This window comes from Cucurbita moschata, unplaced genomic scaffold, assembly GCF_002738365.1.
Source record: "Cucurbita moschata cultivar Rifu unplaced genomic scaffold, Cmos_1.0 Cmo_Scf00020, whole genome shotgun sequence".
In the NCBI taxonomy this organism is placed as follows: domain Eukaryota; kingdom Viridiplantae; phylum Streptophyta; class Magnoliopsida; order Cucurbitales; family Cucurbitaceae; genus Cucurbita; species Cucurbita moschata.
In genome coordinates, this window is record NW_019268536.1 from 883,510 (window position 1) to 905,517 (window position 22,008).

General features: G+C 37.6%; 3 protein-coding genes across 13 annotated transcripts; 1 reads left to right on the plus strand and 2 right to left on the minus strand.

Moving 5' to 3' along the window:
• Nucleotides 1-897: 897 nt before the first annotated feature.
• On the plus strand, nt 898-3,816 carry LOC111457632 (ubiquitin-conjugating enzyme E2 32-like). Of its 3 annotated transcripts, none has more exons than XM_023099949.1 (5): nt 898-1,159; nt 1,843-1,974; nt 2,776-2,860; nt 3,029-3,192; nt 3,263-3,816. In XM_023099949.1, exons 1-5 carry the CDS (start codon nt 1,049-1,051, stop codon nt 3,680-3,682), a joined length of 912 nt encoding a protein of 303 aa, XP_022955717.1. In that variant the 5' UTR covers nt 898-1,048; the 3' UTR covers nt 3,683-3,816. The 3 variants fall into 3 exon arrangements, with proteins under 3 accessions (XP_022955717.1, XP_022955718.1, XP_022955719.1); XM_023099950.1 differs by having other exon boundaries at nt 899-1,159; nt 3,305-3,816; XM_023099951.1 differs by having other exon boundaries at nt 1,030-1,159; nt 1,781-1,974.
• Nucleotides 3,740-6,111, minus strand: LOC111457633 (universal stress protein PHOS32-like). The gene is made up of 4 exons (XM_023099953.1): nt 5,741-6,111; nt 5,402-5,511; nt 5,199-5,317; nt 3,740-4,057 (listed from the first exon to the last, which is right to left on the minus strand). Exons 1-4 carry the CDS (start codon nt 5,916-5,918, stop codon nt 3,970-3,972), a joined length of 495 nt encoding a protein of 164 aa, XP_022955721.1. The 5' UTR covers nt 5,919-6,111; the 3' UTR covers nt 3,740-3,969.
• A 966-nt stretch (nt 6,112-7,077) lies between these two features.
• On the minus strand, nt 7,078-15,585 carry LOC111457630 (UPF0481 protein At3g47200-like). Of its 9 annotated transcripts, none has more exons than XM_023099948.1 (6): nt 15,219-15,585; nt 14,033-14,171; nt 12,938-13,066; nt 12,335-12,491; nt 11,320-11,348; nt 7,078-8,570 (listed from the first exon to the last, which is right to left on the minus strand). In XM_023099948.1, the coding sequence occupies exon 6, from the start codon at nt 8,540-8,542 to the stop codon at nt 7,247-7,249; it is 1,296 nt and encodes a 431-aa protein (XP_022955716.1). In that variant the 5' UTR covers nt 8,543-8,570; nt 11,320-11,348; nt 12,335-12,491; nt 12,938-13,066; nt 14,033-14,171; nt 15,219-15,585; the 3' UTR covers nt 7,078-7,246. The 9 variants fall into 9 exon arrangements, 7 of the variants coding, with proteins under 7 accessions (XP_022955716.1, XP_022955711.1, XP_022955714.1 ...); XM_023099943.1 differs by having other exon boundaries at nt 12,335-12,821; XM_023099946.1 differs by having other exon boundaries at nt 12,930-13,066.
• Nucleotides 15,586-22,008: the final 6,423 nt, after the last annotated feature.

A 22,008-nucleotide genomic window follows, 5' to 3' on the forward strand; every position in this document is an offset into this window, starting at 1 on the left:
TCTTTTGAAAGTAACTAGCAATCTGGGTTGGGTTGGATAGTCCAAATTGGTCCTACCATAGATTAAGTGGAGGTCCGTATCGACTATATTGAAGAATCAGTGGATGGGTTGTGGTTAGGGGTGAAATGTCACTCAAACCCATAGCTAACTAGTTCCTCTCCGAAATGCGTTGAGGTGCAACAATTGACTAGACATTTTGGGGTAAAGCACTGTTTCAGTGCGGGCTGCGAGAGCGGTACCAAATCGATGCAAACTCTGAATACTAGATATGATCTCAAAATAATAGGGGTCAAGGTCGGCCAGTGAGACGATGGGGGATAAGTTTCATCGTTGAGAGGGAAACAGCCCGAATCACCAGCTAAGGCACCGCTCAATTATTTGGTCATATAAACACCTTAAAAATCAACGTCTAAATTTTATTGTTATTAATATTTATTAAAATAAAATAAAGAGTTTAAATGATATATCTAGTTAATATTAAATTAGATGGAAAATGGTCCATTTAATAATAATTTAATCAGTTAAAATAGATAAATTTAAAATATATTTTTTCATGTGATATTTCGGTTTGATAAGCAATTTATATTATATTTTATGAAGAAATAAGCCTTTGAAATTTTTTAATTTAAATAAGGTAAAATTAAAATTTTAATAAATATATTATTCCAGGTTATAAAATATAAACTCAATTATTTTTTTTGAAAATAAAATAAATTATATTATTATATTGTAAAATAATAATCGCTCTAACAATTAACAGTTTATTTTTTAAAAAAATTAATTAATTATAGTTTAGGTTTAATTTTGTCAATTTAAAATTTTAAACATAAAAATGGAGTGTCACGTTAATACCCGCCAAGAAAATGGCAAGAATGACGTGTCACGTTAAAACCCAATTTGCGATTCTCGTTCACATTTGCGGTTTGGCTTTGATTTCGATTCAAAGCCTACCGTCTGGTTCTGTGATCGCCTCTTGTTTGTTCTTTTTTAGTTCCGTGATAGGGTGGCGGTTGCAATCGGATCGGATCTGCGAGTGAACTGGAAACCTATGGCGGAGGATAAGTACAATCTGAATAACCCTGCGGTGAAGAGGATTCTTCAGGAGGTCAAGGAGTTGCAGTCTAATCCTTCCGATGATTTCACGAGTCTTCCTCTTGAGGTTTTTTGCTTTTGAATATCTCTGGTTTTTGTTCTTGTTTTGTCGGTTTTACATTCTAATGGTTTGCGTATCTTTGTTGAATTAATTGATTCCCTGTGATTTTCGCCGATTGTTGCATTTGTATGATAAATGTGGAAATGTGGAAAGAAATCAATTATTAATCTGGTTTTCTTTTGATTTTTCATACCTGCTGGTGTCTGCTACTATTGCGTATGAATGTTTTGATAGGGCTCAAAAAGGAAGAAAAGTGGAAATATTAACGCTTTGTTGCCAGATTTTGTATATGAAATCCATTCGATTTGATAATCATCGAATGTTCTTGAACAGCTGAAAACTCAAGCAGTCCTTTGTTTTGAACCTTACTCTCCAGTTAGGCTAATTATCAATTTGTTTGAATTGATTACTGATTCTACAAATACACGTGCATCCAGTCCTTTTGCATAAATCTTCCATGTATCTTATGCTATTCTCGCTATGTTCATGTGTGTTAGTTCTTATAATTGTATCGACTTCATTGCATTTTGGTAAAAGAAGAAAAATACCTGCTATGCGAACCATTGCTCGATTGATACACCAGTTCTGGTATTAATCCGCGTAGCTTCGTCTTTTTGACTGTTACAGAGTTTAAGGGTTTTGCCAAAAAGTCTTTCTGTGGAATTCGAGGATAAATGTTGCTTTTTCAGGAGAATATATTTGAATGGCAATTTGCCATCCGTGGACCGGATGATAGTGAATTTGAGGGTGGGATATATCATGGACGTATACAATTGCCAGCAGAATATCCATTCAAGCCACCTTCATTCATGTTGCTAACCGTAAGATAGCTATCTCTTTTCATGCTTGTTCCCCTTTCTGTTGCTTCTTGTCTTTTAAGTGGAACATGTTTGTGCTTGATTTTGAAAGAGTTCAAATCACTTTTGTCTTATTTAGTACATCTGTAACAGTCCAAGTCTACCGCTAGTAGATATTGTCTGCTTTGGCCTTTTACGTATCATTGTCAACCTCACGGTTTTAAAACATGTCCATTGGGGAGAGGTTTCCACACCCTTATAAAGAATGATTCATTTCTCTCTCTAACTAATGTAGGATCTCACAATCCCCCTTGGGGTCCCAGCGCCCTCGCTGTTATATTGCCTAATGTCTGCCTCTGATACTAGTAACAGCCCAGGCATACCGCTAGTAGATATTGTATGCTTTGGCCCATTAGGTATCGCCGTCAGCCTCACGGTTTAAAATGTGTCCACTAAGAAAAGATTTCCACACATTTCTAAAGCTTCGTTTCCCTCTTCGACCACTCTTGGATCTCACAAGATGCTCATATAATCAAATTGATTTTGAATGATTAAAAGTTTTAGAGTTGTATCGTCGTCAGTCTCACGTTTTATTTAAAACGCGTCCACTAGAAAAAGGTTTCCACACTTTTATAAGGCTTCTTTCTCCTCTCCAACCACTCTTGGATCTCACAAGATGCTCGTACAATCAAATTGATTTTGAAGGATTAAAAGTTTTAGAGTTATTTTGAACCTGACAAAAATGATTTGAACAATTTCAAAAGGTTACCCTCAAACACGTCCATAGTTCTTCTTGTATTTATTTTGACACTTCCTTTCTTTCAGCCAAATGGGCGCTTTGAAACCCAAACGAAGATTTGCTTGAGCATATCAAATCACCATCCAGAGCATTGGCAACCGTCGTGGAGTGGTAGTTTTTTGTATCATTATTTCAACTTGTCTTGTTTTGTTATGTTAGCTCATAGCGTTTCCGTTGTCCAGTTTCTACATTTACGTTTAGTTGCTTCAAGTTCCACATGCTCTGTGATCTTTGTTCCTTTTTTCCCGCTTACCCTTTTCTGTTGATGCTTGTTCATAGTGCGCACTGCCTTGGTTGCATTAATTGCTTTCATGCCTACAAACCCAAATGGCGCTCTTGGTTCCCTGGACTACAAGAAGAAAGAGCGACGAGAATTGGCCATCAAATCTCGAGAAGCGCCCCCCAAATTCGGTACTCCCGAACGTCAAAAGCTAATTAACGAGGTACTCCCGAGTTCTGTCGATATCTCGAAAGCTATGATACTGTTAGGTAATCAGCTTCTTTACATCACAGATTCATGAATATCTGCTGAGTAAGGTGCCGCCTGTCCCTCAGCCGGGTTCTTCAAATGCCTCTGAGGAGAAACCCGCCAATGTCCAGGTAACTTCTGGAGCTGCTGAAGTTGCAGCTGCTGCTGTGGTAGAGATTCCGAATCCACCCGCAATCGACATGATTGTTGAGGAAGCAGCACCAGAGGGATTATCTGTGAATGTCAATCTCCAGCCTGAAGCAGCAAGAGTGGCAAGAGAGGTGCCATCGAGTCGCCCCACCGCTCAGGTGCAGCAGAGGCCGGAGACGGGAGCTCATAGGCCAGCCAATGACTGGTTGTTCAAATGGGCTGCCATCGGGCTCACTCTTGCAATCGTCGTTCTTTTGCTGAAGAAGTTCATGAAGGCAAGCGCTCATGGCTCTGTGTTCATGGATGAATCTTAGATCACTGATATTTTTTTGTTGGTTGATAGCTTTACTCTGAGGCACAATGGTCGTATGTGTGTGAATATTTTTAAGGTAAATTTAAATGTCTTATAATTCAACAAGTAAAAAAGCAATCCAATGTTTAAATAATATCCAAACATTTGAAGAACACAGCAACGAAGGCCAAGCCATCCATCAACATATGCATTAACAATTCACAAAACATAATCACTATCTTAGAATAAGAGAATTCGAATGAGAAAATGTGGATTTAAGAGTGCTTTGTGGTGGGATGATGATGATGATCAGTGGTCATGATCTCCTTTCTTCACCACAGTGACTGGACAGGAGCTATTGTTCACCACATAGTTGCTTACACTCCCCAATATTGCCCTGTAAAAATATTCCACAATTTTCAAATTTATACCGGTAGTTTTCATTTTTTTTTTTTTTAAGAAATGCGATGTTCGGCCTATGCTTATCACTAGTAAATATTGTTTGTTTTGGCATGTTACGTATCGTCGTCGGTAAGGGAGAGGTTTTCACACCGTTCCCCTCTCCAACCGGTGTGGAGTCTCACAATCCATCCCCTTGGAGGCCAGCGTCCTGCTGGCATACCGCCCGTTATATACCTCTAGTATCATTTGTAACAACCCAAACCCATTGCTAATAGATATTGTCCGCCTTGGCCTGTTACATATCGCCGTCAGCCTCCCAGGTTTAAAATGCATCTACTATGGAGAGGGTTTAGCCCTACTTCGACTAGTGTCTCGCATCGTCAGTTACTGGTTCTAATACTATTTGTAACAGCCCAACCCATCTTTAGCAAATATTGTACCATTTGTAACAGCCCAACCCATCTCTAGCAAATATTGTCATAACATTTGCAACAGTCCAATTCATCTCTAGCAAATATTGTCATACCATTTGTAACAGCCCAACCCATCTCTGGCATCTGTAACACGCCTAAGCTCATATCTAACAAATATTGTCCAACCCATCTCTAGCATCTGTGACACGCCCAAGTCCATATCTGGCAAATATTGTCCAACCCATCTCTAGCATCTATAACACGCCCAAACCCATATCTAGCAAATATTGCCCAACCCATCTCTAGCATCTGTGACACGCCTAAGTCCATATCTGGCAAATATTGTCCAACCCATCTCTAGCATCTGTAACACGCCTAAACCCATATCTAGCAAATATTGCCCAACCCATCTCTAGCATCTGTAACATGCCCAAGCCCATATCTAACAAATATTGTCCACTTTGGCCCGTTGGGCCTCACAATTTTAAAACGCAAGAGAGAAGTTTCAACACCCTCCTTCTAAGCAATGTTTCGTTCCCCTCACAACCCTTAAAACGACATCGATCTCACAATCCCAGTGATTGTAAGCAAAGATCCAGGGACTGATTGATAAACTCTTTACAAAAACATTTTCGCAAAATTTTTGTATATATGGAACCAGTTTAAGAAGTCTAAATTCTTAAGAGTTATGATTCAAACAACTGAAAGAGAATTCGATCTCACCTCTTAAGCATGCCAAGACCTCTGTTCCCAATGACGAGACAGCTGATAGGAACCTGATCAATTGCTTCACAAATCTTCTCTCCAGCATCTCCCCAATAAACCTTAAGCAATACAGTGATCTGTTCCATTACAGAAAAATTTCAATCATCAACGCAGAAATTGAAACAAACCGCTTAACAAAAACATAAAGATAGAAAAATCACCTCCTTCTGGGCGGCCGCCGTCGTCACGATGTCCAGAGTTTCAGCATCCGGCTTAATCCCGTACTTCTTCATGGTGTGAGGATCGGAGAACTCAGACAGAGGAATAAGCGCTACAAAACAGTAAACACACACACAGAGACAATTACAAAATACGTCGATCGCCAAGAACAAAGGAATCAAACCAAAACCGAAACCGAATTTCTTCAAACAGCGAAAAGAGCAACAATCTTGCAGAGAATTAGAAAAAGGTTTCAGTGCAATCGAACAAGCGCTTGCGCTACCTCCGAAGATCGGATGAGAGAAATAAAAGAACGAGATCGAGAAGGAAGAACATCTTACGAGATCCGGTAGTTTGCCAGAGCTGCATCTCGCCGTCTTCATAATCGCCTTCAGGACGAACAGTGATGAGAATTAGGTAATCACCTTTACGGATAACATTATCGATAGTCCATTTGAGTGCTTTTTTGCTGCAGAGTGAGAAATCCACTGCAACTCCGATTCTCCGTTCACCGTCCATTTTCTCTTTGCGTTTCACTTCTGCAGAGATCGTGGAATGATTGTTGGGAAGCTTTTGATCAGAGGAATTTGGAAGAAGGGGCGCAACTTCAATGGCAGAGACTCCACGAAGAAAACAATTATTGAATGCAAACACGAATTTGGCGCAGACGGATGCCGTGTCCGACTGAAATTCGAGAAGGCGGCTGAAGGTAAATATTATATTCCGCCATGTGTTCTTTTGTGAGCTTTGCCCATAAAATATCTATTATTATTTTAAATATTAATTTATATAACCCTGAAAACATAAATTTTAAAATAATAGATTATTAATACGTTGAAAATTCAAAAACGTCATTTTTTAAAATAAATTTTAATATTTTAATTTATGTAATAAAAAATACACCCGATTCTCGCTCAATCACTCATCTCTATGTACAATACAAATTGTTTTATGGCATGGTATGATCGCCTAGCCCCGCATATCAGCTACGCTCAATATGCGGAATTTCTATTGGATCTGATCTTTCGAGAAGCATCACTTCATCTCTCTATACATATCAAATCGTTTTATGGCATGATATGATCACCTAGCCCCGCATATCAGCTGCGCTCAATTTGCGGGATTTCTATTGGATTTGATCTTTCGGGAAGCTTTTAGATCGAGCGAAAAAGATTTGCCTATAGCCCCGCATATCAGTTGCGCTCAATATGCGGGATTTCTATTGGATCTAATCTTTCGGGAAGCTTTTGGACTGAGCGAAAAGGATTTTAAGCTTTTGCGCAGTTAGACGAACACGACTCTCCACAATGGTATGATATTATCTACTTTGAGAATAAACTCTCCTGGCTTTGTTTTGGGCTTTCCCAAGAGACTCGTTACCATGGAGATAGTATTATTTGATTATAAACTTACGATCATTTTCTAAATTAGTCGATGCGAGACTTTCATCCAACATACGCAAGCAAACAAAATCGAAACTTTGCCAAAAGCAAGACGAGGAAGCGAAGCTGTCGTATAAACGGCAGCTTTCCCCGACCTACTTTGATTCAAAAGAAAGACGAATGAATACTATGAAATAAGAGAGGTATATACATAAAATTTTATAAGAATCACATGTATTTTTGTTTAGTGAATTTTTTTTAATATAATTTAGCAAAAAAATTATAAATAAACAAAATTTTATTACTCAGTGATTTCATTATTTTCAATATAGGTCAAAATGTATTTTGCAATAGTGAAGGGTAAAAAACGTAAAATAATGGAAGTTTAGGGAGTGATTTCTAAATTGAAAGTTGATCAATATGATCATAAAACCGTATATAAATGGTCGTGTTTGCATTCCTTGCTCATTTGTAACGACGCTGAAGTACTGAAAATGCAGAGAAGAAGGCCGCGACGAAGATCACAACCACCACCAAAACGGCGACGATGCCGATGGCCACTGGAGTCCTTCTCAACTTCCGCCACCGTGCGACGCATCGGTCCGGCTTCTCGTTTAGTTTCTGAACAATGCCGGCAAAGTACGTTCCCGATAAGCTTTCCCTCTCGCTCATCCATTTCAGATTTCGAATAATCTGCTCCTCGTCGTCCTCCTGATCGTTTAGGATTTTTCTTCTATAGAGAATCTTCACGTCTTGATCTGACTGGAGAAGGTGGCTCATGAAATTGATGTATGATTTCACTTGCCGGTCGCTTCCGGATTGATGGATCTCATACGCTACGAGATTCCTCAGAATCACCTCTGTTTTCTGATACACCTTGAGAGGTGGAATTTCGAGGACGCCGTTCTGAAATTTGATGTCTAATAAGCTCTTTGAAGATCTGGCGTTCTTGATTTTGATTCCCGCAGTTTTAAGCTTCGACGCAGTAGGTAATTCTTTCGACTTCGATTTGTCGTTCGTCTCCACTCGAGGATAGGTGGAGAGAAAACAAGAGTGAACCATTTCGAGTAGATGATCTGCTTCCACCATGAAATTGTCGTAAACTAATTGCCGATCTCCAGCAACCATAGTTTTGAAGAATCGGAAGGTTAGGTCATTGAGAGACATATTTTCCTCGGTCGGATCTTGCACATTTTCATAAACGTCTTTGAGAAGGAAGTAGGGAATCTGATTTTCAAGCAACATCAAGTCGCATCTCAAATCGAAGAGCAAACCAGGAGTAGTGAAAACAGAGTCATTCCGTCGCCTGAGCCTCTTTTTCGAGAATCGCAAAAGCAGCTCGAGAATGAAGCAGCAATCAAGCAACATAATCTGCGAAAACTTATCGCTGTCGAAACCATAAAACTCTTCCTCATAGCATTTTCTCAATCGGCTCTCAGATTTAACAACGAGTTCAACAAGATATTGTAAATCGACGGACGGATTGTTCTTCAAGAAAGCGGACAAGTAGCACCACTTAAGATTTTCCATTGATTCGAGATGTGGCGCGCCGTGGTGGAAAGGACCGATTGAGACTTTGGCAGGGACGAAGACGTTTCTATCTTCGATACTGATTTCATTTGGAGCTCTGAAGATGGTAATGGATGAACAGAAGGCTTCCAATTTTCCTTCAATGGAAGATAGGAGAGATTCTTCCTCAGAGCTTCCTTGTGAGGTCGCCGGAACATCAATCGAATGAGACAGTGCTCTTGATGAATCCATCTTCCCGGCGGCGGCCAAGAAAGAGGCGCTTTATTTCGGGAACAGAGGCAAGGTAAATGGTAAATATTATTGATCTAATTCATTCAAATTGTGAGCACAAAAAACGAACAATAGTTTCATTGAGAAAAAAACAGTAAATAGATGAAGATCAAGATTTTAAATATGAAAAATCATAGAAATATACAAACAATAAAAATAATTCGTTATTTTTAATATTTTGTTGATAATGTTGTTACTGAATTCATGAACACACACAAATATTTAACAAAATACTAACATTAAGGATGGCTGTGTTTGAGAATATAATCGAATTTTTATGGAGATAAATTAAACTTGCATTTAGTTATGGAATTAATCATGCATTCAAAGTATTGATAAAAGTTAATAAATTAATAATCAAATAATTAATTAATTTATAAGTAATTAAAAATATTTGGTAGTATTTAAGATTTAAAATTTCAAATTTTTTTTTCTAAATTTAGTAATTATTATTATTATTTTAAACTTCTCCTTCTCTCCTCCTTTTTTGATAGATGATCTTGATAGATGAGTTACTCTCTAGTGACTTTGTTTTGGAATGAATATTTTTTATTATAAATTCATAATCATTTCCTAAATTAGTCAGACTTTTATCATCCAACACTTCTTTCTCCCTCCCTTTCCCTTCTCATGGCTGTCATTGCCACCCCACCGCCGTCCTCCTTCATCCCCCTCCGTCCTCTGACCCTCCTACGGTAAAGCCGCCGCTATCTCCCCTCCATCATTTCATTCTTCTTATTCGTCTTCTTTATCTTGTTTTTTATTTTACAGATCTTGTTTTTAATTCCCAAATTGATTTCTCATGTGGGAGGAAGAGGGGTGGGTGCATCACCGGCACCACCGGATAGTTAGCCAGAGAGGAGGCTGAAAAAGGAGCGGTTAGATAATAAAATTTCACATCAGTTAATTTAGGAAATTATCATGGATTTATAATCCAGAAATACTATCTTGTTAACTCCCACAGGCTAATTTAAGGAATAATCATGAGTTTATAATCCAGGAATATGACCGCGAATTTATAATTCAAGAATACTATCTACATTGGTACAAGGCTTCCTGAAAAACTTATGTTTAAAATGAACATTCCTAACCCGAGCATGGGAAGAGTGAGAGAAGAGAGAGATTTATTATTATTATTATTATTTTATTATTATAATTATTTTATTAGAAAATGTCAAGTAATTAGCAAATTTGGTTAATTGAATGTTCAAAATCCAACATTTTAAGTTAGGGATTTGATATTCAAATTTTAAAACATAACTAATTTAATACGAGGATCAAAGTTATCAAAAGTATAATTTACTTGATATTTAAATTTATATAACATTTTTGTTTTTATTAATTTAATATTTTATTCTTTAATCTATTTAATAATTTCATTTTGTATGTTATTTGTAACTTAAACTCATTTATATTGTCATGAGATTTCTTATTAAAGATTTAGTATTAAATATTAATTTCAACTTTAATTTAAACTAAGTCGATAAAAAAGAAAAGTTAGAGATTTCAATCTCTAATTTACAAATTGAACGACATACATAAAGAAAATTCACTAAACACAGAAGATTGAAAGACTATTGAAAAAGTAAAAATGGAAGGATATGAATTTACTATACAATTTAACATAAATTTATTTTTAAAAAAAATATCAATTTACCTTCTTAAATGTACAAAATTAGGTTTAAATAATATTTTGGTTGGTGTGATTTCGACTTTTGATTTATTTTAGTCTTTAAATTTTCAAAACTTCCATTATGTTAGACGACTCTCTACAATCGTATGATATTGCCCACTTTGAACATAAGCTCTCGTGGCTTTGCTTTGGGCTTCCTAGAAGGTCTCATAGACTCTCTACAATCGTATACATAAGCTCTCATGGTTTTACTTTGGGCTTCCCAGAAGGACTCATAGACTCTCTACAATCGTATACATAAGCTCTTGTGGCTTTGCTTTGGACTTTCCCAGAAGGTCTCATAGACTCTCTACAATCGTATACATAAGCTCTCATGGCTTTGCTTTGGGCTTCCGAGAAGGTCTCATAGACTCTCTACAATCATATACATAAGCTCTCATGGCTTTGCTTTGGGCTTCCCAGAAGGTCTCATAGACTCTCTACAATCATATACATAAGCTCTCATGGCTTTGCTTTGGGCTTCCCAGAAGGTCTCATAGACTCTCTACAATCATATACATAAGCTCTCATGGCTTTGCTTTGGGCTTCCCAGAAGGTCTCATAGACTCTCTACAATCATATACATAAGCTCTCATGGCTTTGCTTTGGGCTTCCCAGAAGGTCTCATAGACTCTCTACAATCGTATACATAAGCTCTCATGGCTTTGCTTTGGGCTTCCCAAAAGGTCTCATACCAATTGAGAGAGTATTCTTTGATTATAACCCCATCGATTATTTCCTAAATTAGCCAAAAAGAGTATTTTTTATTATAAACCCATGATCATTTCCTAAATAAGCCAATGTGGGACTTTCATCATCCAACACATTAGACCTATTTTAGTATTTCTAATATTTTTTAATCATAATTTCAACCTATACTACACAAAATAAATTTCCTAAAATGTAACACCTATTAAATAGTTTTAGTTGTGTAAAAAATTAGGACTTGAAAATCCTAAGCTATAAATATAGGTACTTTTAAGTGATATTAATCTTCTATTTATACAAGCAATCATAAATTTCACACAAAATTTGCTAACAAAAAAGGGAATATTGGTGAACATACCTTAAGAGGGCTTAAAATCTGGTGATGCCCTGCAAAGAAGATGGACAGAAAAAATAATTAAGGAAAGAAAGAAAGAAAGAAGAACAGGTGATTTTGAAATGAATTAAGAAGGATGTAGGAGTGATATATAAGGTTATGGAGGCAGAAACAGAATCAAGGGGTGGCTTGGGGAATTGGATAAACAGACAGTAGAAATGAGCACGAAACACATGAACTTCACAATAATCACCGAAAGCATATTAAACTTTTGCCTAAAGAGCAACAGAATTAACAAATTCATTGCTTCAAATATAATTCAAGAATTGGTGGTGCAATTCTAAAAGTCACAAGACTCTTATATTACTTGCCTTTAACAAGTTTTAACTCATGCTTCATGATTAAACCTATATTAAAACATTATATTTGGGACTAAAATAAATCTTAAATCGAAACAAAAATGAATGACATACAATAAAATATCACAGTTTAGACCAAATATTAATCATAAAAGAATCAAACATTTCGAGCAATATCAATATTTAAAAGCTTGATCAGAACATGAAGCGTTTAAAATGTTTGGTTTTAGATTCTAATTCAAATCAAGAGATTATTGTTTATTAATTTGTATCACGCAAGCCTAAAGAATTTCTGTCTATACTTTTTTGGCTCAAAACTAGACCTTGGACTTAGGATTAATGCTACCAAAAAGGTCAAGTATAGGGGTCACGAACCTATTTGAAAGGTCTATATAACCACAAATGTGTAATGGATTAAAGAATATTTCTTTAGTCTACACTCAACCTTTATAATAACTAGGATCTTACACTTTTGTTTCCATTAAATTTCTAACCACAAAGGGCGAGAATATTTCAACGTCCAAATCTTTAGATAAATGATTATAATGCATCATAAAATATGAAAAAAAAAAAAAAGGACAAAAATATCATTAAAATGCCTGTGTTATGAATTTAATTGGGTATTGCAGTTCAAGACATTGAAATGAAGAATGAATAATACCTGTAGGTCTTTACAATACCTTTTGCCGTCTTGCAGCAGCCACTGCTAAAAAGATAGTTCCTGAATGAAGCATTATTCACAAGTGCAAAGTAATCTCCCATGAAAGTGGATCATTAACAAAATAGTCATTATTTCCACATCTGCCGATCTTCCTCCTTCAATTCACTATTATGTTTCTAAATCCATAATAAAGAAATTAAGAGGAACCAAACATAATTTTCAAAAACAGAAATCAGTAATAAAATCGTTATCAAGCCTAATTTTCCCTAGATTCCCAATAAAGGTTGCAAAAAGAGAAACTTCATTGGTCATTTGTCTCTCTCCTAACGTTTGTTGTTTATATATTACGTTATAAGAATGAGGAATCCCTACTTTGCTGCTTCTAAGCAACAAAGGTACGGAGCTTTGCCTCACTTGATCTCCAAAGGATATTGATGTACGGCTCCCATAAATCCTTTCAGCGAGGTGGCCTATTGGGGATGGGCGATTAGAGCTCTCTAGTGGTCCTGGTAAATGGAAAGAAATCTGAAACCTTTCCACTTTGAAAAGTTCCTCATCACACATAACATACTATAGACAAAGAAAGAACGAGAAGGAAAAAGAAAAAGCTTCACCTTTGTACCATGAGTATTGCTTCGTAAGATCAGAAAGTCGTGAAAGTTTAAGAAGACCAGGAGAAAACAATGTTGGCAAGCAGCTAAAGTTGACAAAAGAAGCTCCAACATGATTCTCAATCCATAAAGCCTCCAAGCTTCACAAGCAAAAGACTCAAATCAAATTAGAAATGCCATGAAGAAATCGCCAAAATATCGAAAAGGAGAAAATCCTCAAATCAACGACTAGTTATTATTTTATGTACATAAGCATTTCAAATTGTCCAAGACTTTCAATTTATTTATTAGATAACGGAGTAAATTGTTTGAATTAGCTCACCGATTCTTGTTTATGGTGCATGTCAGGACACTTATATATACTGTATGTCCACCGATCTTTACAAGAGAAGACACAAAGAAAAGAAAAAGAAAAGTGGAACTCAAAAATGAGTGGAAGTATAGGTGATGAGAATTTTTTGTTATTTGAAGTGCTATATAAATGTGAAGACTCATAAAACCTTACCATATAAGCTAATGCCAGTCATCTTGTCTTGAAGGTCGACCACAAAAGACTGTAAACTTCATAAACAGATGGCTATTAAGATTTATCTTCATAAAGATGTACTAAGTGAAGGATACGACGTGCTAAGCGTTCTTGAAGCTTGGTTTATATTTGTGCTAAAACAGAGACCTGTGTTGTGGAATATTTACATATTGACGGGATCCAAGATACAGGGAAGTCTCTTAATTTTGTGTGTGCATGGTGTGGGGAGAGGTGGGGTTCTACAACTCACTTGCTCCTTATGATGAATGCAAGGCACCAAATATAACTGTGTTGCACTAACTCACTTGCTCCTTATGATGAATGCAAGGCACCAAATATAACTGTGTTGCACTAACTCACTTGCTCCTTATGATGAATGCAAGGCACCAAATATAACTGTGTTGCACTAACATATTCAAGACAAAGATCATCACTTGTTCCAATGCCATTCTCGATTACAGTTGCAATTTATGGTCTATCAAGTGCAAGTAAACCAACACTGTTCAAATGAGAACTGTTACGTTGATATAATCATGCAAGAATATTCTTGAAATAGTTAACATCAAACTAAAAGATTCACCATATAATATTGGCTAGTAACCCCTGTTCACCCCCCGATAAACTTTAAATTGAAATCATCATTATCAACAAGACTGATTTGTATCATCCGCAAGCCATTAATCTTCTCATAAATTTCCAGTGGACCAATAGATTCAATCCTGCAAATATTGAAGATAAGGCAGTCAGTTCATGATTGGATATCCAAAATCCATCCTTTTGTGAAACTACAGCCTCTAAAGTTTAAGCATTGACCATTTTAGTGAGGGGGAAAAACAAAAGAACACCAACATCATAAATGCAGCTGTACAAGATGCTGCATTATGCACCATGTTTTACTTCAGCTAAATTTCTTTCATCCCAGAACATCTCTTGTCACCAGAGCTTTCATGGCTAATCCCAACTCCCACCACTAGAAAATTGGATCAATCAGGTTACATCAGTGTAAACAATTTTATGCTTTGGCAAAATTTTATTCTTCCTATATACGCTAATCACACAAACTTGACTGGAGAGATTAAGAAGCTCAGAATGCATTCTCCTCCTAGAGAAGAAATGAATGCCTTCATCGCCATTAAATTTTTTTATTTCCAATTCAGATTATGAAGCTTGGGCGGCAACCAATCATTACTCACATGGATAATTTCATAATTGACAGTTGACTAGCCTCTCAGAAGAAGAGATACCGAATCGCAAAGGACAGTTGAGAGGATACTAATACTTAAAAACCAATATGTGTGGTCAGGGTGCAATCTGGATTACTCGAGGTTGTCCCCCATTGCCTAATACTTAAAAGGACAACAGGACTACAATTGGATCAAGCAACTCTAAGGACGCATCAATTTCAAAAGCCTAGAACCAAGATATGACAGAGTATTAAGTAATCATCCCTCATTTAGAATAAAACACGGGCCCTAATACCACCCTCTCGTTGTTATGAACACTTGGTAATAAGTGGATGTACATATTAAGAAGGAACTCAGACGGCGTATTAATACAAATTCAAACTTGAAACCAAGAGACTCCGTTGAACTCCTGGAATCAATTACGGTGAAATCTTTAATCCAATTGTGAAACATCAAGAATTCAGGCAGTCCTCACTGTTGCATCTTCCTTTGATTGGAAATCAGGCAATTAACATAAATTTTTGCTCAAAGTATCTACAGTCAAAGAAAGAAACCTTATAGAGGAGTTCGAATTCGCGGTACCTGCGAGAGCTCAAATAGCAAAATCGCAGCGGTAACAGAACTCGAGTAGGCGATACAAGTTCTGAGGAACCGGGAGGCGATCAAACTCCAACCGGCCGCATTGGTCTCCGTTCCATTAACATTAGGATCGAAGTTTTCTTCGTCTTCAAATAATATCAAAGACCTCGCGTAATCGATAAATTTATGAAGCGGATCATCATCTTCTTCTTCCTACAGCCTTTGACGCCATCTAACTCCATGACTGAGTTTCGGCCGGCATCGTTCAAATTGAAATGTCGGCCCCGAGAAGACATTGAGAGAGTCACCGAGTTCATTCCAAGTTAACATCCGGATTAAGCCATTGCTGCGCCCGCGCCCTAAATTTGAGGTAGCATTTTTAGCGGGAAGAAGATTCGCAGGTGATAATTAAACCTTTAATTTATTAAGCATTAACAAACAAAATAAAGTGTTAGAAAAACAAATTTTTTTAAATTCATGCTCGTACCTAGATCCCAAAAATAATCTTTATACCGTGTAAACCTTTCCCTAACAAATAAGTTTTAAAATCGTGAGACTGATGACTATATGTAAAGGATCAAAACAAACTTTATTTATTAGCGGTGGGCTTGGGCCATTACAAATGGTATCAAAGCCAGACACTGGCTATGTCGACATTGGGCCCCTACAAAGGATGGATTGTGAGATCTCAAATTGGTTGGAGAGGAGGAACGAATCACTAGGCTGACGACCATTGGCTATGTGCCAGCAAGGACGTTGGGCCCCTAAAAATGGTGGAAAGGGTGTGGATTGTGAGATCCCAAATTGGTTGGAGAGGGGGAATGAATCACCAGGCTGACAACCACCGGCTGTGTGCCAGCGAGGACGTTGGGCCCCTAAGAATGGTGGATGTTGAGATCCCAAATTAGTTGGAGGGAGGAATGAAGCACCAGGCTGATGGCCACAGGCAGTGTGCCAGCGAGGACATTGGGCCCCACCCCTAAGAAGGGTGAATTGTGAGATCCCAAATTGGTTGGAGAGGGGGAACGATTCACCAGGCTGACGACCACCAGCTATGTGTCAGCGAGGACTTTGGGCCCCACCCCTAAGAAGGGTGAATTGTGAGATCCCAAATTGGTTGGAGAGGGGGAACGATTCACCAGGCTGACGACCACCAGCTATGTGTCAGCGAGGACTTTGGGCCCCACCCCTAAGAAGGGTGAATTGTGAGATCCCAAATTGGTTGGAGAGGGGGAACGATTCACCAGGCTGACGACCACCAGCTATGTGTCAGCGAGGACTTTGGGCCCCACCCCTAAGAAGGGTGAATTGTGAGATCCCAAATTGGTTGGAGAGGGGGAACGATTCACCAGGCTGACGACCACCAGCTATGTGTCAGCGAGGACTTTGGGCCCCACCCCTAAGAAGGGTGAATTGTGAGATCCCAAATTGGTTGGAGAGGGGGAACGATTCACCAGGCTGACGACCACCAGCTATGTGTCAGCGAGGACTTTGGGCCCCACCCCTAAGAAGGGTGAATTGTGAGATCCCAAATTGGTTGGAGAGGGGGAACGATTCACCAGGCTGACGACCACCAGCTATGTGTCAGCGAGGACTTTGGGCCCCACCCCTAAGAAGGGTGAATTGTGAGATCCCAAATTGGTTGGAGAGGGGGAACGATTCACCAGGCTGACGACCACCAGCTATGTGTCAGCGAGGACTTTGGGCCCCACCCCTAAGAAGGGTGAATTGTGAGATCCCAAATTGGTTGGAGAGGGGGAACGATTCACCAGGCTGACGACCACCAGCTATGTGTCAGCGAGGACTTTGGGCCCCACCCCTAAGAAGGGTGAATTGTGAGATCCCAAATTGGTTGGAGAGGGGGAACGATTCACCAGGCTGACGACCACCAGCTATGTGTCAGCGAGGACTTTGGGCCCGTAAGAATGGTGAATTGTGAGATCCCAAACTGGTTGAAGGGAGGAATGAAGCACCAGGCTTATGGCCACAGGCAGTGTGCCAGCGAGGACATTGGGCCCCTTAGAAGGGTGAATTGTGAGATCTCAAATTGGTTGGAGAGGGGTAACGAAGCACCAGGCTCACTGTCATACATAAGGGCCAAAATGAACAATATCAATAAGCAGTGCGCTTGAGCCATTACTTTTTATTTAGCAGTTACACCGTCTCTACTCCTTGAGAGACAAACCTATCCATCTGTACTCTTGCATCCATTCGGAAAAAAAAAATTATACTCTTATTTAAAAAGTTGGAGCCATTTCACACGTGTCAGCTTTAAGTAAAAAAAGAAAAGGGCTACGTGACACTTTCGAAATGTCAAGTCAAATTATTGATAAATCTGACATTTAAAAAAAAACATAAAGTACTAGAACATAAAATATAAACGGTTTAAAGCTCGTGATGACAAAAATATCTTGAACTTTGCTTTAAATTTAAATAGATATATTTATATCTCGTGTGACGTTTTTTTTAAATTTATTTTATACGTAAGTGTTATCTCAATGATATCATTTGAATGTTAGTTATATTATTATTGCACGAAAGATGTGAGTTGTGTTCAAAGAGTACAAAATATTCTAAGTTTGTCTCTTTCTTTTTGGCACCATGTCTCATACAGCATTGGGATAAGGCAAGATGGCTCGTTAAACATAAATCACTGTCAATTTGACGATTGATTATTAATTATATAACGAAAAATATAGGTCAATAGTGTTAATGAAAGATAAATGTAGTTTAAAAGACATATTTCAGGTATGATAAGAACATGGAGACATTTAGAGCGGTATGATAAAGAACATGGAGACATTTAGAGCCGCCAAGTGTTGGACAAAAATTATGACGGTTAGCACCCAAATCCACCGCTAGCAGATATTGTCCTCTTTGGGCTTTCCCTTTCGGACTTCCCCTCGCTTTAAAACGCGTCTGTTAGGGGAAGATTTCCACACCCTTAAATGGTGGTTTGTTCTCCTCCCCAACCAATGTGGGTGTGGAAACCTTCCCTAGTAGACGCGTTTTAAAGCCTTGAGGGGAAGCCCGAAAGAGAAAGCCCAAAGAGGATAATATCTACTAGCGGTGGATCTGGGTCGTTACAAAGACAATCTTGGAACGTAGAGGCATTTAGAGCACGACTAAATTATGAAATACCCTCGAACTTTACACTATTGAATGTTGAACAGAAACTGTGAGCTGAAACAGTGTAACAGTAGTCATGTCTCAATGTCCGTATAAGGTCTCTGCCACATCATTTTCAGATCTCAAATTTTATTATAGGTCTCTATCACATCATTTTTAGGTGTCAATATTCTATCAGATTTCTACCTCAAATATAATTTTGCAACAAAGAGGCATTCAGAGCACGACTAAATTACAAAATACCCTCGAACTTTGCCACGTGTTTTTTAAAAACAGCTCTATCCTAATCTCTCAAACGCTATATTTCAAACCCACCATCACGAAAATTATGACCTAAAACAATCTCAATTTCCGTTCCAACAGTCAATTACATCATTACAAACCCTAATTTTTCATTCAACATTCTAACAGATTTCTACACCAAAGATAACTTCAAATCGTTTCTGTAACGTCAACAGTAACAACACAAAATTACTTGTTGTAACACAGCGTCGTTAGTATTATTATTGGCAAGGGGGAATGGACCTACAAAAACAAGAAAAAAATGTACAATTAAGAGTGTCAGAGCAAGTCAAATCTGAAGAACAAGAAATGAAAAGGGCAGTTCAAAAATGTTAGGTTCATATTTGACCATAAACAAACACAACACACCCACATCTCCATACCCCACATTTATCTTCCTTTTTTTTTTCCTTTTAAATATAATTTTTAATGTAGAATATTGAAATGCTTTCGTTCCGAGTTAGTTCCTCGACGAATGCTATATTTTGCTCGGTTTCTGTCATCTGATTGTAATACAAATTTTTAGCTATTGTGTGCTTTCTCGTTCTTTAAGAATAAAGGTTTCAGTAAAAGACTGTTATTTCCAACATTAATATAAAAGGTCTCGAGCGGGTTATAAAAGTGAGATTAAAAAGCTACTAATTAAGAAATGATAATAAAACGCTAAAGGATGAGCTACCAAAACGTATGACTATGAAATTAACAGATAAAGTAATAATCCGACCATTAGCAGATATTGTCCGTTTTAGCCCGTTACGTATTAACATTTAGGAAGAGGTTTTTACATCTTTACAATGGATGCTTTGTTACCGTCTCCAACCGATGTGAAATCTCATATATAAAATTTAATAGTTGCACGTTATTGTGGTTGTTACACTGTCCTCTTTCATATATCTCTAGATTAGTTAATAGTATAGATATTGCTATTCTAAACCGAGACCTCCAAAATCTATCGATAATCTCAAGTAAACCACCTCCCGAGACTATCTAGCAAGTGATGTTTGCTCTACTCTAATCGTTAAACCCAGAAATAACTTATTTCCTCCGTCCGAAGAACGTCGTATCATGAGCCAACCACCCTAAATGGGAAGATTCCTATCAGTATTTACGAACGACAAATCAAACCATAAAAACGAGGTATACAATATCATATAGCTTAGCAGAAAAAACGTCTAGCTATCATACTAGAAGGGTATAAAAACTTGTGAAAGAAAAAGGGCTCACACGACAACCAATATATTTGGTCGTTCTCGTTCATACATCCAACGATCCTTTTAAATTCTAACCGAATTTAGTTCTCGATCCCGAACACGTCGACACAAAGCTGTACTTTTTTTTTTTTTTTTTTGAAAGAAATTTGAAAAGAAAGAAAGATTTTGACGACCAGATATTGACAATGATGATAACTGCAAGAACATCATCATATCAAAGACTTCTCAAAAGCCCTGAAAGAGCTTAGTTGGACATCACAACTCCCACAAATAAATAAAATAAAACATTTATGACGTCATAAAAATATTCATCAATAGAAAAAAAAAAAAAAAAGATGCTTCAGAGAGACAGTCCAGATCAGCTAAAATGACCAATAATGGATTCAAAGACCAACAAGTGAGCCAAGGACAGTTTCGTCACATGGCCTACACTAACTGGTCGGACGACACGATTAGTTACCTCGAAAATAACCCTAAACTAATCACAACGTTAGTTATATCTAATTCTCACACGTGCATAAACATACTCATTAGGGTGAATCAATTCAAATCGTAGATTAATTTTCAATCGGGTTGAAAACTGGGCCTAATTCTCCCGGGGAATCCTCGTCCTGAGTCGGTCCACATTGCCATACGAAACGACATCCGCCAGATCAAGAGCTCCGACTTTCCTCAATATACTGCACATGTATGAAGATTATATGTATTTCCCGTGCTCAATATACTGCACTTTTAACATGTTTTATTCTCACTCACATGTTTCTTAGGAAAATTTTCAGGAGATCGCCTCGTTCGTATAGACAATTATTTTCAAATCTTTTTTAATTATTTTATTTTTAGGATCGCTCTGATTCAAATATGATCACAGAGAGCATCAAATCTATGAGTGAGTTCTGAGAGAATAAAACTTTACAGTAAAAACAACAAACGAATAAATTACTCGGCTTTCTCTTGCTTCCTCTTGTGCCGACATCCATCAAACCAGCAATTTTTTATTTTATTTTATTTTTTTATTTTTAAGAAAAAAATGCATTTAATTTTAATTTTAATCTTTTAAATTTTATTTTTGCTTCTCGAGATTCAGGGCGATGAAAAAGAAGAAACACGAGAAGGAGACGAAACAAAACTACATAAAATGATTAAAAAGATTCTCAAAATCTCATTCGTAATATATGCCTTTGTTTCCTTTTGTTTGGAGATGTTATCGAAGTAGTGGGATCACATGACCTGTATCTGTAATTACGCTTTACGCCACCTGGAAGATTCTACATCTGTTGGATAGAGAAACAAAATATTTCTTATAAGAGTATGAAAACTTTTTACTGTGAGGCTAACGATAATACATAACGAATCAAAGTAAACAATATCTGTTATCGGTGAGTTTGAGTTGTTACAATAGTATTAGAGCCAGACATTGGGTTGTGTGCCAGCGAGGGCGCTGGCCTTCAAGGAGGGCGGATTGTGAGATCTCATATCGGTTGTAGAGGGGAACGAAACATTCCTTGTAAGGGTGTGGAAACCTCTCCCAAGTAGACGCGTTTTAAAACCGTAAACGTGAAGCGATACATAATTGGTCAAAACAGACAATATATGCTAGGGGTGAGTTTGGGTTGTTACAAATGGTATCAGAACTATACACCAAGTGGTGTGCCAGCAACGACGCTGACCCCCAAGGAGGATGGACTGTGAGATCCTATATCGATTGGAGACGGGAACGAAACATTCCTTATAAAAGTGTAGAAACATGTTATAAAATCGTAAGACTGACAATGATACGTATCGAGCCAAAGCAGACAATATCTACTAGCAATAGTGTAACAACCCAAACTCACCGCTAGTAGCTCATTACATATCGTCGTCAGCCTCGTGATTCTTAAAACACAGAAGATCTGACGTTATCTTTAACGGGTCAAATTTGCGTTAAAATTCCGAAGAAAATTTTATTATAATTTTAGAAGAAAAAAAAAAGAAAAAAAAAAGGATTGGATTTTGAATATAAAAATAATATTTGAAAAGTCTATAAGAAGGCAATAACATGAGGTACGTGGATGAGTGGCAGCTAGCCCATTGGAGAAAGATTCAAAATTCACTCTTTTTCAACCCCCAAAAAATAAAAAAAATAAAAAAAGGGGTTTTTTTTCCCTTCCCCCCCCCCCCCCTTTTTTTTTCCA